The following is a 15,588-nucleotide window of genomic DNA, read 5'->3' on the forward strand; positions in this document are numbered from 1 at the left end:
TAGACAGAGTAGAACTGCCCCATAGAGTTTCCATGGAGCGGCTGGTGGATTTGAACTGCTGACCTTGGTTTGCAGGGGCAGCTTGCTTTAGCTCTTAACTACTGCACCATTAAGGCCCCAATATTCTATAGAAACCCTTTGGGAATAAGTTCTTGTAATAAGATCTGTATAGAACACTGCACATCTATTGGAGGGGGAAGAACAGTCATATGATAAAACTATTACCTTGGCTGATACTCTCTAAATACTTCATTATAGGCATCTCAGATTGACATCTGTTTGTATTTTGTTTAATCTTAAATATCATTGACTCGATGGGATGTGGTCCAAGGGTTCCCAAGATTTAATACGAACAAGCTAAAGGATACCAACAAGCTTATAGGTTCAAGTATCCATCAAAATATAAACCCAGAAAACTAAAGCAACTATCCAACATTTACCCCCCAAAAAAAATCAGTTAGCAAGTACTTAGATGAGCATGACTTATGGAATACAAATAGTCAACCTCTGGTGAGTTTACATAATAAGTGAATCAGGTATGAGTTTACTATCGTAAAGTAGTAGTAGCAGCAGCAGGAATAAACTCTGTATAGGGCACTTGCATATTCCATTTAATTTTATAACTTATGATTTATCTCAGCCTCAGTTTTATCACTTATGAATTTGTTTTGATAAATCACTATGGCTCTGAGAATATCATTATTTGAAAACCACTCAACAGTTTTAATAATTTACACAAAGCTAAAAAGGTTTTATTTTTTTAAGGTGATAGGAAATGAAACTGAAAATCAAGTTATTACTGCAAAGATTACGAATTCCTTAATTCCCAAAATGATGGGGCGTAACAGTACTATGTGATGTAATTCAAAGAATAACATACTAATCATTGAAAGATCCAGATTTTAGTCTTGGCTCTACTACCAATTTATAACTTTTGACCTAAGAGTTTTTCTGAACTTTAAAGCTCATCTATAAGACGAGAGGTCAGACTAGAGGTTAATATAAGGTTTCTTCAAGCTCTAAAATTCTGTAAGTGCTACTGAAAATACTAACAGGTAGCATCCCAGGAGTTTTCTTAAGAATAATTAACTAAAGTTCAAACTTAATATAAGTTTAAAAATTAGAGTCATTTCCTAATTAGGTAATTCTTTCTGATCTTGTCTATAGAGTCATATGTGGCAATACATTTATGGACTTAAGACAAAAGCTACTTCTTTCATCCAAAAGCTACTTCTTTCATCCAAAAGCTACTTCTATATTTCTCAGAACTTCAAGCTGTCAATTAGCATTACTTAGGAACTGGCACAGAAATGTCAATACCTTAAGAAAAAGGGGACACTGATATTGTGCTTGAGGACATGCTGACCAGAACCAGTCAGGTAATGGACCCGCTTTGGCAGTTGATACAAAGTAACCAAGAGCCAATGGTTGCTGAAGAATATTGGTTACTTCATCATGAGATTCTGTTGAAAGTAGCCGATCAGTACCTTGACCCTTAAAAAGACAAAATTTAATAAGCGTTAGTTCATTCAATATACCTAGGCACAGATATTAATACAGAATGGCTAATGGGAATCAGTTTATCAATTTAAAAAATACTAAATAATGTTGAAAACAATTAATTGCTTGTGTATTTAGTGACAGTATAATTTTTTTTTATCATAATTAGTTACGGTATTACAAGAATGAGTTGCATGAAGAAATGAATATGCCAACTATTTAACAAGTTTTTATTATTATGCCAAGCCCGTGTGTGTGTGTGTAAACCTTCGCAGCTAAGAAATACAAAATGTTCAATGAAATTTCTAACATTTCCTAATATTCCCTTCTACTATTGACCACTTCCTTCCCACCCTAACCCAAAAGGTAGATTCGATTTAGCATTGTTTATCTAGCACAATCTATAAAATGCAGTTAATGGTGTTTTAGAAGCATTATGGCAACATGTAGAGACAACTATTAAATGATGTTCATATCCACTGGTGTAGTCATTGTATTTCTTATTTATTTATTTTAAGGAAATAGATAAAAAGAAGAAAAAACTGTATACATTAAAATGTTTATTTTGGCTTTACCTGTAACAAAATTAAATGACTTAAATGTCCAACATTTTGGGAATGATATAACAAATTATCATGCAGCAACAATGTAATGTTAAAAACCTGACTATACTTGTTGAAAGCTACAACACATGTGGAAGCAAGGTAATTTGCTAAAAGTAAATATGTTTTTTTATTAAAGTGGTGGGAATACTGGTGCTTTTCTTTAAGTTATTTTTCAATAATCTCATTATTTCCAGTTCACAAAAGAAGAACGAATGCAAGACAAGTCTGGACAAAGGTCTTTTTGTACTTTAAAATGATAGGTTCTAAATATATGCATAGTACGATAATCAAATAACCACTATATATAATTTTACCCAAATGAAGATATGTTATTTAATGAAGCCTAGTTTTGACTTCAAATAGAAGGACAAGACAGATTGCTTTCTTAACTGCTTTAAAAAGGTGGGGTGTCCTGTGCTGTATGTGTTCTTACAAAAAAAGTAGTATTTCTATTATGTTCCCTGTCACAGCCCTGATATGAATGGCAGCTCTTAAAGCCATCTACTGATTTTCAAAGATACTGTGATCCTACAGATGAGTAGAAGCTATAATGAAGTGGCAGGAAAGCTAACAAAGAAGGGGTAATGCTAAGTTGTCTAAAAAACAGCATCAGGGAAAGGAGAACCTTAGAAACCCTCTTAATAAAGTACGATTCAAAGTGCTGATGTCTATAAGATAGAAGTGCATCAATGTGCTGTTAATTTCACTACTTGCTAATTTCCAAGGAAAAAGTTGTGTTTTACTTCATGTATCAATCCATTACTAGGTTAATGAATGACATTTAGATAACGTGAGCTTTCATAACAGAGTTATTACCTTTCCAGTATCACCTCCATGGGGGTAATGAGATCCTGGAGAATGTACAGGGGACCCCGTTGGAGAGGCAGGAAGGATATTAATGATATCAGGGTCAAGATCATCTGGTGTGTCTAACAAATCAAAGATACCCATTCCATCTGATCCATCTATACATAGGGAAAAAAAAAATTAAATATCCCATGTTCACTTACAGGAGAGGGTTAAAATAAATTAATACATTTTAACTGAAATGGGTCAATTTAACCAACATTAAGTGTCTACCATGTGCCAAGTATTGTGCTAGGTGCCACATATACAATTATGTGGTCAAGTGAAAGATCTGGAGATGGGGAGATTATCCCGGATTATCCAAGTGAGTCGAATGTAAAAGGGTTCTTACAAAAGGGAGATAACAGGGTAAATCAGTGAAGAAGATGTGACAACACTGAACTGCTGACTTTGAGGATGGAGGAAGGAGTCACAAGACTATTCCATGACTGATAATTTATTCTTTGATAATAAGTAAAATAATCAAAGTACTGCTTACTACATTAAAAGAGAAGAATAATTACTATTCATGCTTGTGGCTTTAAAGATGCGGCATTTCCTAAGGTAGCTAGGTGACAACGGAATAGCCTTTATTTTCCACTAAAGTGCAATCTATAACTTCTTCTAGAAAAATTACATCTCTACTGGAAGTTTAAATAAATTACTATTGTTTTTGGTGAATCAAAATTAAAAAATGATGGACATAAAATAAACTACAAAGTGTATACACTGGTAACTCCACAGCACAGGCACAAACAAATTTTATGATCAACTGTTGCCTCCTAAAATAAGTAAACATTTATGGGATAATTCATAGCATGTGTTCTGGTATCAATGAGGTAGAAGGATGGTTGACAAATTACCACACATCTGGTGGCTTAAAACAACACAGATTTATTCTCTTACATAAGTCCAAAATCAGTTTCACTGGGCCAGACTCCAGGTGTTAGCAGGGTCATGCTCTTTCTCGAGGTTCTAGAGGAGAAACCATTTCCTAGCCTTTTCCAGTGCCTACAACTATATTCTATGCATTCCTTGGCTCATGGCCCCATCCTCCATCTTCAAAGCCAGAGGCACAGTATCTTCTTTCTCTGATTGTATTTTTCCATGTTTCTGTCACATGGCCGTCTTCTCTTCTGCAAGAGGCCAAATATCCCTTCACCTCACTTTTATAAGGATACACATGATTATATTTAGGGTCCACCTGGATAATCCAGGATAATCTCCCCATATCAAGATACTTAACTTGATCACACTTGCAAATTCCTTTTTTTTGCCATGTAAAGTAATATTCAAAGGTTTCAGGGATTAGGGTGTGGATCTTTTGGGGAGGCCATTATTCAGCCTACCACAGTGGTTAAGCTTTATTTTATATAGTCCCAAACCTTTGAGGAACAATTAACCTACCATTGTTGGGATTGAAAGCCAAGTCCAAATTTTCAGTGGTATAAGTAGCTGAAGCTACTTGCACAGAAGCAGAAGTAGGGAACACAAGTATATGAGTACACGATGTATCCTGTGGGGTATTTAGCTGAGATGTCTGCATGTTTAGAGTGGTGCTCCTTCCAAATACAGAACCAGTTGACACAGAATCTGAAAAGAGAAACCCATTTTTTCTTTTAATAAATGAAGAATAAATTACATATTCTTAAAAACTTAAGTGCATTAAGAATTAAATCTGATGTAAACTAAAGATAGCTAACCTGGCATAATAACAAAAGAGCCTTGGGGTTCCATTGCTACCAAGCAAGCACTGAGAATGCTAGGAGAGTCTGCAGCAGATATACCACACATTCTACACATATCTTTGAGCCTTTTACTTAGAGATTGCAAGTTTCGACGACTCAGCAAACAGCTCCAATCTGTGGGTATCAATAGTAAAAAAAACAATATTCAAAGAATCAGTATTGGTTAACACCCAGCAGAACCAAAAATAAGACATAAAAGTAGTATTTAATGTTTTTAAAATTAGTGTATTCCTTGAACTGGAGTCATTATCAAGCCAAAAATCTCCTACTGTTGATGTTACTCAGTATCTTTCATCTACCTAAATTTTAGGGTTCAATTAGTTTCTGCTGAACAGGGGATGAGTTCAATAATAAGCAGAAAAACTGGAAGACAACAAATAATAGCAGTTAATAACATACTAAAACTGAAAATAGTAAAACGTCCTTTTCAAATTTGAAATAAGCCATTTTGTGCCCTAGACCTATGTGGCTCATTGTTAAATAAAAAAAAAAAAAAAGTTTTTACTGATAACCTCTGCATTATGTTCTGTATACTCAGATATGGTCTGAACAGTGTGGGAATTTACCAAAAAATAAAAATTTAAGTACGTAACCAAAAAAACCGAGCCTACTGTGACCCTACAGGACAGAGCAGAACTGCCCCATAGAATTTCCAAGGAGTACCTGGTGGATTTGAACTATCGACCTTTTAGTTAGCAGCCATAGCACTGAACCACTATGCCACCAGGGTTTCCGAACTAAATAATAAAAGCACAATTTTACCTTTTAGTTCTCCATGACCAATCCTTCCTAGACGACCAATTACAACTCTCCACGGTAATGAACTCATTTGTATAAGTCCTAAGCACCACTCCCAAAGTTTCTGTAGACCAAATCTTCTAGCCGACCCTTTTTTCCGGCGAGCTCTATAATATGGAATAAAGAGACAGTCATAAATATTTCTAAAACTTTTTTGATGACATTTCAAGAGAGCTCAAAATTGTGAAAAACCAATCCCTTAATTTTAACACTTGAAACCTTTTATACAAGTCCTAAGCAAGGATATACATAAAACCATAAGTTTATCATGCTCATTTCTAATATACATTAAAATACATATATAACTTAAAACATAAATAAAATATTTGTCCAATCACCACCTAAATTTACCAATACTGCTTTTCCTCTGAGGTTGGCAAAGTTTTTCTGTAAAGGGCCACTCAGTAAATATTTTAAGCTTTGTGTGCGGTGGAGATTCTGTTACAATGATTCAACTTTGCTGCTGCAACAGGAAGAGCAAATGGGTACAGCCAGATTTGGCAGACCCCTAGTCTACACTTCTGGTTGAAGAATGCCCAATAAAACACCATACTTCTCAGAACGACAATATATTTTTCTGCATACATTTCCTGTACTAGGCAAGTATATACCATAAGCACTCTGTGGTTAAGCAACAGTACCTACTGTTTATAGAATACTCACTATGTACCAAGCACTGTATCCAGTCACTTTACATGTAATACCTTATTTCATCCTAGCAACCCTGTGAAGCAGATAAAATTACCCTCCCACTTTTACAAATAAGCAAGCTATAGTTCAGTTGACTAAAATATTTTTCCCAAAATCACACAAGCCAGTAAATAGCAGAGTTGGGATTTGAACCCATGTCTGATTCCAGAGTTGGACCTCTTATCTCCCTTTTACTTTCAATGAAATGGCAATACTATCTTGGTAATGGAAAAGGTAATTATTATTCTCTCTGCTTTCTTTTTCATTCTTCAGATATAAGCATACCCATATCGGAGATCACTTCATTAGCACATCTATGTCATAAAAATTTCAAAACTGTCAAAGAAATAAGTTATGAAGCACTATTCTAAGGTTTGTAATATAATCAATAAATCTTTATAACCAATAATGTAAAATTAGCATGTTTCTATATTCTGCTTCCCCAGCACCACTAAAACCTAATAATCATTGAATATATCTGCACACAACCAGTTTCTAAATTTAAAGGAACACAGACAGCCTCTATACAGTAAGAAAATAAAGAACTGAACCAAATGCTAAAACCAAAAATTACTTCATGGATTTGCTTTTCAGGTTTTCTTGGGCAGGGATCATTAGCACTGAAATATGTTACTAGAAAATGTCTGTTAAGTGATAACCCAATGAGCTCACCTGTTGTAACTTGCTATAGCTATCATGGTAACTGGTCATAATACCTAACTACTGCCCAGAAGAATTCTAAAAAGAAGGTCATCTTTCTCAGAAGACATCTCAACATTTAAACGGTAACATTTTCAGTCAACAATTTTAGTAAAGGAACTTAACTCACTCAGTTAGAGGGTATATTTCAGATGGGACATTAAAAAAGGAAATGTACATGTACTTCACTGGATTCTTTTTTTTTAATTGAAGAAGTGGCATTCTAGTTTCAGGTTTCACAACGTTTCAGGCTAAAATCATTGCCTCAAGCTTTATGACAACACAGAATTTAAGAATCTTTATCTCTTTTGTCTATGCAACATAACCAAAAAAAAACCAAAAAGCAAACCCATTGCCGTGGAGTCAGTTTCGACTTATAGTGACCCTATAGGACAGAGCAGAACTGCCCCATAGAGTTTCCAAGGAGCACCTGGTGGATTCGAACTGCTGACCTTTTGGTTAGCAGCCATAGCACTTAACCACTACGCCACCAGGGTTTCACCATGCAACACGGGGGAATCAAAAATATTTTTAATTACCTTAATTACACAGTATAAATATTCACTGTAGAAAACAGGGAAAAGCACTTACAATCCCATCTTAATATTTTAATGTATATAACCATCCAAATAGTTTTCTAGTCATTAAAAAAAAAATGGAATATACACTCTATATACTGTATAAAAACCAAAAACAAAACCCATTGCCATCAAGTTGATTCCGACTCATAGCAAAACCTACAGGGCAGAGTAGAACTGCCCCACAGGGTTTACAAGGAGTGGCTATTAGATTCAAACTGTTGACCTTTTGGTTAGCAGCCAGAGGTCTTAACCACTGCACCACCAGGGCTCCACATACATTATATTAAAAAAAAAAAAAACCAAACCCACTGCCATCAAGTCGATTCCAACTCATAAGGACCGTATAGGGTTTCCAAGGCTGTAAGTTTCTATGGAAGCGGACTGCTACATCTTTCTCCCATGTAGCCGCTGGTGGTTTTGAACCGCCGACCTTTTAGTTAGCAATCACCTTAACCACTGTGTCACAAGGATCCAATATACTGCATACGTACATATATTTTTTATACATTTATATTTATATACATTTATATAAATTAATTTTTTAAATGGATGATACATTTAGGGAAAAATAAGTACCTATTTGGAACATCGATGTTAATGACACAAGTTTCTAAAAGTTCTCCATATAGATCTGTGCAAGATGCAAGAATCCATCTCTGATCATGTGATAAACAGTAGCCCACAAAAAGAACATTGTATTTCTGACCAGCTTCTCCAAAAGTTTCTCCAAGCTCTGTCTGTTTGTCCTTCACTGGGGCCAGAATAAAAGGAGGTGTATAAAGTCGAATACACTCTGGTCTCTGTAAAATAAAAAATTAAGGTATGGTACTATATAATCAGAGAAAAATCTTCTGTTGAATAAGTGATATATTATTTACTCAATTATACTTGGAAAATGAGATCTAAACAAAGAATTCCACTTAATTTTGCATAAAATCATAAAATGTACAGTCATGGAAAAAATACTTACATCAGGACTTTTAAGAGCAGTTTCCATGGCTAAACCTGGACCAAAACCAGTTAACGTTTTCACGTTGGTTGATGTTGGAAGTGGTTTCCGACACTGGGTAAATGCCGAAAAAGCCAGAGATTTTAAATGCTGGGTATAGATTTGCCTATCTTCATGCTTCACAGGTTGCAACAGGTACTGACAAGGAACAATCTAAGAATTACAGGCAAATATTACAAATGTTAAACTTGCAACAAGAGAATAAAAAGAACCGTGGGTCCAAAAACTCTCCTAAAAACTTTCTACTCGAAAGTTTAAACAAAACCTTAATATAAACGATAAGCTAAAGGATTATGTCTTCTTGTCTATTATGCAGGTTTTTAATAATCAATTTTACCAATAGGCCTTGAACTAAAGGACTGTTTAAAAAACTTTAAAAGCTTCTATACAATTTTAATTAAAACTGCCATTTCCTAGTCTTATAGTCTATAAAATAATCTAAAATCTCTGTAAAGAACCTAATATGGTTAATTTCTTTTTACTTTTGCTTGCAACCTGTTTTACTTAGAACTCTAGCTCATATATAGATCCATGCTATAGTTTTTTACTCCCTGTAATTACTGCTGTATGACTGCGAAGTTTATCTTTTCTAAACTCTTTAAGGTTTCTCGCATATATCTAAAATATCACTTAAAGTAAAATCAATACAATAGAAGTTGGTTTTTAGAGAATCAATTTGAATACAGAAAAGTAATACCTTTGAAATTTCTGTCAACATCAAACTATTTTACATACATTTAGCTCGCACTGTTTATCATTCTTACCTGTACAGAAACAGTACTCTTGATATGAGGAGGAAGAGTCTGGACCATTTCCAGAAAGCATCGAAGCAGCCCCAAAGTCCATACATTAGAAGAGTTAGTGCTCTCATCTTTATTTTCATATGTAAAAGGATCAATGATATAAACAACAATTGCAGGTGGATAGGTGATTGCATGTGAATCACCATCTGTGGGGATTCCAACTTTATCCCGATCCATTGTGCTAATTTTGAGGTAGAAATAAGACAGAAGAGGAAAAAAATTATACTGTATTTGCCTGGGGTAGCATCAATGCAGGTTCCTATCGCCCCCTCTACTTTTTTTTGGTGGCAGATGTCAGACAGCCTCTCTGAAAATCAGTGACAGTTCTTTTTCTCAAAACAGAATCATAAACATACAATTTCAGGGTATACAAAGACCTTAGGTTACGGTTAAGACCTGCTGCATTAAAAAAAAAAAAGGACAAAAGAAAATAAAAACAATTCTTAAAGCCAAAGAATATAAGAAAACGCAGAAGAGTTTAGCATTAAGACATAAAACTGAGACAAAGATAAGTTAAATGAGCTGCCCAAGGTCACAAAGCTGGTTAGAAGTAGAGTGAGATCAGAAAGAAATGAGATTTCCAGACTTAGTCAATATTTTCCTACATTTTTGGACTATATACATTCATTGACTTCATTATTGATTAAGCTTTTCTTTCATGTGTGATTTGATCTTAAAACTTCAAAATTTACTTAGATGTTCAAGAAGGGTAGATCAATTTGGATATTGTTTTTAGCCACATGTAAAAAAAAAATTTTTTTTTTTTTTTTTTTTTTAGGAGTGCTGACTTTGGATAAAAGTGTTCTGGTAGCTGAAAGATACAATCAAGCTCAGGATAACATAACGTATAAATCAAAAGGGAAGCTCTCTCAATACTTTCATTATAAAAAGAATAATTAAAGAGGTGTTATCATCAATAACTTAGAAGCACTGTATAGTACATGTGTATCACGTCATATTGCCTCTGTTTTACAGATAAGGAAACATGCCCAGAAAGATTAAATAACTTTCCAAAAGTCACATAACTAGTAAAAGCAAGAGGTGAGATTCAAACCCTGGTATGACTCTCAAGTCTCTGACCAGGCCTGTGTAATAGTGACTTCTCAACCACTAAGATGATGTATGTGCACAGGCGATGCTACTTGACAGCTACAATGTAGGACAGATTTAAACATCATACGGTTAGTTAGACTAAACATTTTAGAGGCCTTAATTCCCACCCTAAGATCCCAGGATTCTATGATAAAGACTTTATGAAGACTTCTCATTGTAATTTCATATTTAAATAGTCAATAACATTATAAAAACTAAAATTTCAAGAATAAGAGAGAAAGTTCTTTATATTCATTCAAAACACTGTCTTATTTAGGAAAAAACCCATCATAGTGTTTATATTTCTGCAAACATCAGTATTTTTAAAGGTACCTTTCAGACACATCAGGATGGGGCTGAGTGGAAAGCAAAGATGACTCTCCAGAAATCCCAGGTGTCTGCAGAGCTGATGACTGTTGCCCTCCTAGCTGGCCATTCTGAACTGTAGCTGTTTGTGTAGACATGGATCCTGCAGCACTACTGTTCATACTGCCAAAGGGTGGAAATGAAGGTAGTTTATTTGATGATACTCCACTATTCAAGTTGGAGGATGATGATGAACTTGTGGCCAACGTTGAGTTAGCTGTGGCGACTGAAGAAGACATGGCACCACCTGAAGTCAACGTCATAGTGTTGCTTGCTGCAGATGCTAGGGTGGTGGATGGAGTGTTAGCATTTCCAGTATTTGTCATCTGAGGTGGAGTAATCAAAGACTGACTTGTAGGGACAACTAAATTTGGCTGGGAAAGTAGAGAGCTGTCCAATGGCTGGGAAGCAAGATAAGGACCTAAAGATAATAAAAATTACATTCAGGATATTTTAGTTATTTACTCCACTGATTGGTTCTTTTTTGTTTTTTTCTTTTTTATCATACTACATGAAAAAAACAATAATCTAGTTGATGCATTCTCGGTAATTCCTCTCCCTAATTTGCTTGTCAACACTGCAGCAGACACTAGCTTTCTATCTTCCCCTAGAAACTGAAGAAAGACATTTATTTAAAAGTAAGCCAGCATTTTCACACAAATTAAAGAAATAGTTGTTATGAAGGTGAAATAAAATCCTATTTCCTAGGCATTATTAATTAAATAACATTTTCTAGCAAATTCTCATCAAACCATTCAAATAGTTTCTAAATTGTAAGTTCAATAAATACTGACTATGCTGTTGTTGTTAAGTGCCATCGAGTCAATTCCAACTCACAGCCACCCTATTAAGACAGAGTAGAACTGCCCCAGGCTGTAATCTTTACGGGAGTAGATCGCCAGGTCTTTTCTCCCAAGGAACAGGAGTAGTTTCGAACCACCAACCTTTAGGTTAGCAGTCCAAATGCTTTAACCTTTGCACCACCAGGGCTCCCTAAATATTGACTATACTGGGAGCAAATTAAAATATAAAATGGTATACTGTTATCATAGGGTTCAAATTACACGAATGTCTACTAAGATTCAATATTGTGGCTCTATGTTCTTTAGGGTTAAGTCTAAAGTAAATCTATTGATATTCAACTCGAGTGTTAAAATGAAGTTTTAAATGGCTACCATTATCTTAGCTCCAACAAGGAACTAATTCTTGATACTGAGGTAATGACAAATTATTTTACCTCTAAAGCCTTATATAAACCACGACTCTTAATGTTACTAAATTTAATAAAAACAAATTCATCCAGACCCAACAGAAACAAAAATGAACTGTTTCTAACCCTCAATTTCTTCCTCCCTGATGCGATCCATATACCAAGGACCAGCAAACTTTTTCTATAAAAAGTCAGATAATAAATATTTTAGTCTTTGTGGGACACATTGTCTCTGTCACAACTATTCAGCTCTGATACTATAGCACAAAAGCAGGCATAGACAATATATAAACAAATGAGGGAGGCTATGTTCCAATAAAATTTTATTTACAGAAACAGTTAGTGAACTAAGCCATACTTTATTAACACTGTCATTATACAGTAAATACAAATTTAATACCTAGGTCATATCTGCAGACTTGTGCATAAAGCTTGAGTTTAGAAAATGCTTCATTGTTACCCTCAGTTGCCTGAGAAAACCATTCTGCTACCAAATTTTCTGATAATTTCTTTGATGCAGTAGATCCAACTCTCATGATCCCATCCGTCAACAGTCGCGAAATAGGTCTATGCTGACCCAATCGACAGGACTACAAATATACATATAGAAAGTAGAGGTGGTGAATTTATTATAGTATTTGGGTACATATCATTAAATAAACTTTTAATATCTAAGTTATTTTTTAAAAGCTTAATTATAAGGTAACATTTGGGATAAAAATATCAAGGGTAAAATGGTATCATATATCTTTTTCCTTTTTGCATTAAAAATTCATTAATTTTCTTTCAAAATTAAAATAATACCTCTAATGAAAATAAAACATTCAGATAATAACTATGGCACTAGAATCATTTGGTTTTAATAACATACACTTGTGGAATACAGAAATAAGTGAACATAAAAAGGCAGTCATTTTAAATTGTACATCTACCCCAATTCTTTTTCCTAAATTTTATTTTGTTGTTGTTGAGAACATACAGAGCAAAACATACCAATTCAACAGTTTCTGTAGGTACAATTCAACGACATTGATTACATTCTTCAAGTTGTACAACCATTCTCACCCTCCTTTTCTGAGTAGTTCCTCTCGCATTAACATAAACTCACATCATTCAGTTCTTCGGGTCTCACAGCAAAGGAGACAGTTGTTCATGTAGCCAATTAGTCGCACATTCCATATCCTCCCTCATATTCCTGCCCAATTCATATATATATATATATATATATATATATGGAAATCCTGGTGGTGTAGCATTTAAGTGTTATGGTTGCTAACCAAAAGGTCTGCAGTTCGAATCCATCAGGCACTTCTTGGAAACTCTATGGGGCAGTTCTACTCTGTCCTATAGGGTTGCCATGAGTCAGAATGGACTTGACTGCAACGGGTTTGGTTTTATATATACATACATATGTTCATTCTATAACTGATATATATATGTATGTGTATATATATATATTTATATGTATCAGCAAGTCAAAGCAAACTAAAAACTGGTATGTAAATACAGTTAAAGATGGTCCTAAACATTTGCCAGCTTTCCCGAAAATGTTCTTTGAGCCACTGATATTTGTTACAAGAAGCCCAATGTCAAAAAAGTTTGCAACACTGGATTAAGCAAATTTAGACAGAAGGTTTCTATACTGCAACACTTTTCATAACCTAATATGAATTGTGAATCTCTAGAAGAAGAATATAATACAAAATGTTTCTCTGAACTTATTTAACTATGGAACTCTTTTTCTGGAAGAACTTTGCAGGACTAGTATTCCATGTAACAGCCTTTGGGAAATATTTATACAAAACATACCACGTATACCTTGTAATTAAGTGGAAAACTATTAAGGAACTAACCAGCACAGGATAACAATGGAGATTTAAAAAAAAAATTTTAATTTTAAAGACTGGATCCCCAACCATTCATAGGAAAAGACAGATATAATGAACTAATGTTTTATATCCCATAACACTTATAATTTAAAATTATTGGGCTCAATAATGGATACAACATACAGATTACAATTTAAAGGATCAGTCAAGAATTTCAGAACTGAAATGTATTTTTGAAAGATCTTGCAGGGCTTTATATATGAGGAAACTGAGGCTGAGCGTCACAGAGAATCAGGATTAAATTTTTATAAATGTGATTTTTTTTTTCCTGGCTATGTAACAATTCTACCCTTTGTTTCAGAAAAGGAGCTGACCTTAAATAGGTTATATGCCCTCAGGGTTTTTTCCCCAGTATGGTGATTCTAACTGTGACTCATGGCACACACATCTATCAGAGGGTCCCAGTAAAACCCTGGAAAGAATATAACTGGTTAGTATGAGAACTAAACTTCCAGTCTGCAATCATGATAACTCTGATCCAACCAACCGATCTAATCTGCTTGGTATAGTTTATATACAAAAATACAAACCAAAAGGTGTTGTTAAAATGCCACTTCTTGTGAAGAAAACCTACCTCATATATTGCAGTAAGATCTCTAAAAAAGCTTTTGGCTCCATTTAACAAAGCTTCATTCTCTGGACATAGTACAACATAGGCTATATCTCTTTGAGATCCATAGGGTTCCAGCATAAGTCTCTCCCAATAAGGGAGAGCAAATGGAGAAAGCACCAGAAAATCATAATCATAACCCAACAAAAACGTGGGAATTGGCAGTGGTTCCGGGGATTCATCAGTTCCTAAATAAAACAGACATATTTTAAGAAAACACTTAAAAGCAGTTTTCAAAAAAAGCAATTTCAAAAGTCAAAAGTTACTGAAGCCATTATCAGTAAAAATATTTGAATAAAGGTAAAAACACCTAAAGTCAGCGACTGAGACTTTTCCAGTTAAGAATTTTCTAAATGGCCTTTATAAAACATACTTGCTTTTACTTTAATTTAAATATTAAAAAAGTTAAAGAAAAAAAACAAAACACAAGTACAATAAGTAAACATGGGAAGGAGCTATGCCTTATTTTTCATAAATTTGGACTGGGAAAAGCCTTCCTAGTCATAACCTAAAAACTAACCGTTAAAAAAAATTATTAATCTGACTATACAAAATTAAAATACAAATAAAAAAACACACCATAAATCAAAAGATTAACAAATTAGAAAAAATATTTGCCATGCATATAACAAAAGGTTAATTTCTTAAACATATAAAGAAGACCTATAAATCCGTAAGAAAATGACCAACATCCTAATTATAAAAATGGGAAAAGGATATATATACAAAGTTCACAGAAACAGAAATATCTCTTACACATAAAAAGATGCTCAATCTCATAAGCAATTTTAAACTAATAGAATTCTAACGCTTACTATGTGCTATGTACTACTTACTCCAAGTTCTTTGCATATATTAATGCATTTAATCCCCAGAAAAACCATATAAGGCAGATATAATTATTAACCTCATTTTAGAAATGAGAAAATAGGAACAGATAATACGTCAGGCAACTTGTCCAGTATTAAACTAGAAGTGGCAGAACTAGGCTTTGAACCCAGGAAGTCCATCATCGCAGTCTGTGCTATTCTACCTTTCAAACTATAATGAAATACCATTTTTCATCCATCTACTCAGCACCCCACTGGCAAGGGCTTGGGAAACTATATTGGTAGAAGTTTAATCTGATGTTGTAGAGAATA

General features: G+C 34.2%; 1 protein-coding gene across 1 annotated transcript in view; it reads right to left on the minus strand.

The window, feature by feature from the left end:
- MED13 (mediator complex subunit 13) overlaps nt 1-15,588 on the minus strand; it is a 95,209-nt gene that overhangs the window by 5,671 nt on the left and 73,950 nt on the right. Inside the window, exons 18-28 of the mRNA XM_049858734.1 lie at nt 14,411-14,634; nt 12,348-12,537; nt 10,705-11,158; nt 9,241-9,460; nt 8,438-8,629; nt 8,044-8,267; nt 5,462-5,604; nt 4,655-4,813; nt 4,359-4,544; nt 2,922-3,070; nt 1,321-1,494 (exon numbers count right to left, since the gene is read on the minus strand). Coding sequence (XP_049714691.1) covers nt 1,321-1,494; nt 2,922-3,070; nt 4,359-4,544; nt 4,655-4,813; nt 5,462-5,604; nt 8,044-8,267; nt 8,438-8,629; nt 9,241-9,460; nt 10,705-11,158; nt 12,348-12,537; nt 14,411-14,634 — 2,315 coding nt within the window. The remainder of the gene's footprint in view (nt 1-1,320; nt 1,495-2,921; nt 3,071-4,358; nt 4,545-4,654; nt 4,814-5,461; nt 5,605-8,043; nt 8,268-8,437; nt 8,630-9,240; nt 9,461-10,704; nt 11,159-12,347; nt 12,538-14,410; nt 14,635-15,588) is intronic.

The sequence above is a fragment of the Elephas maximus genome, chromosome 19 (genome assembly GCF_024166365.1).
Source record: "Elephas maximus indicus isolate mEleMax1 chromosome 19, mEleMax1 primary haplotype, whole genome shotgun sequence".
NCBI classification, from domain to species: domain Eukaryota; kingdom Metazoa; phylum Chordata; class Mammalia; order Proboscidea; family Elephantidae; genus Elephas; species Elephas maximus.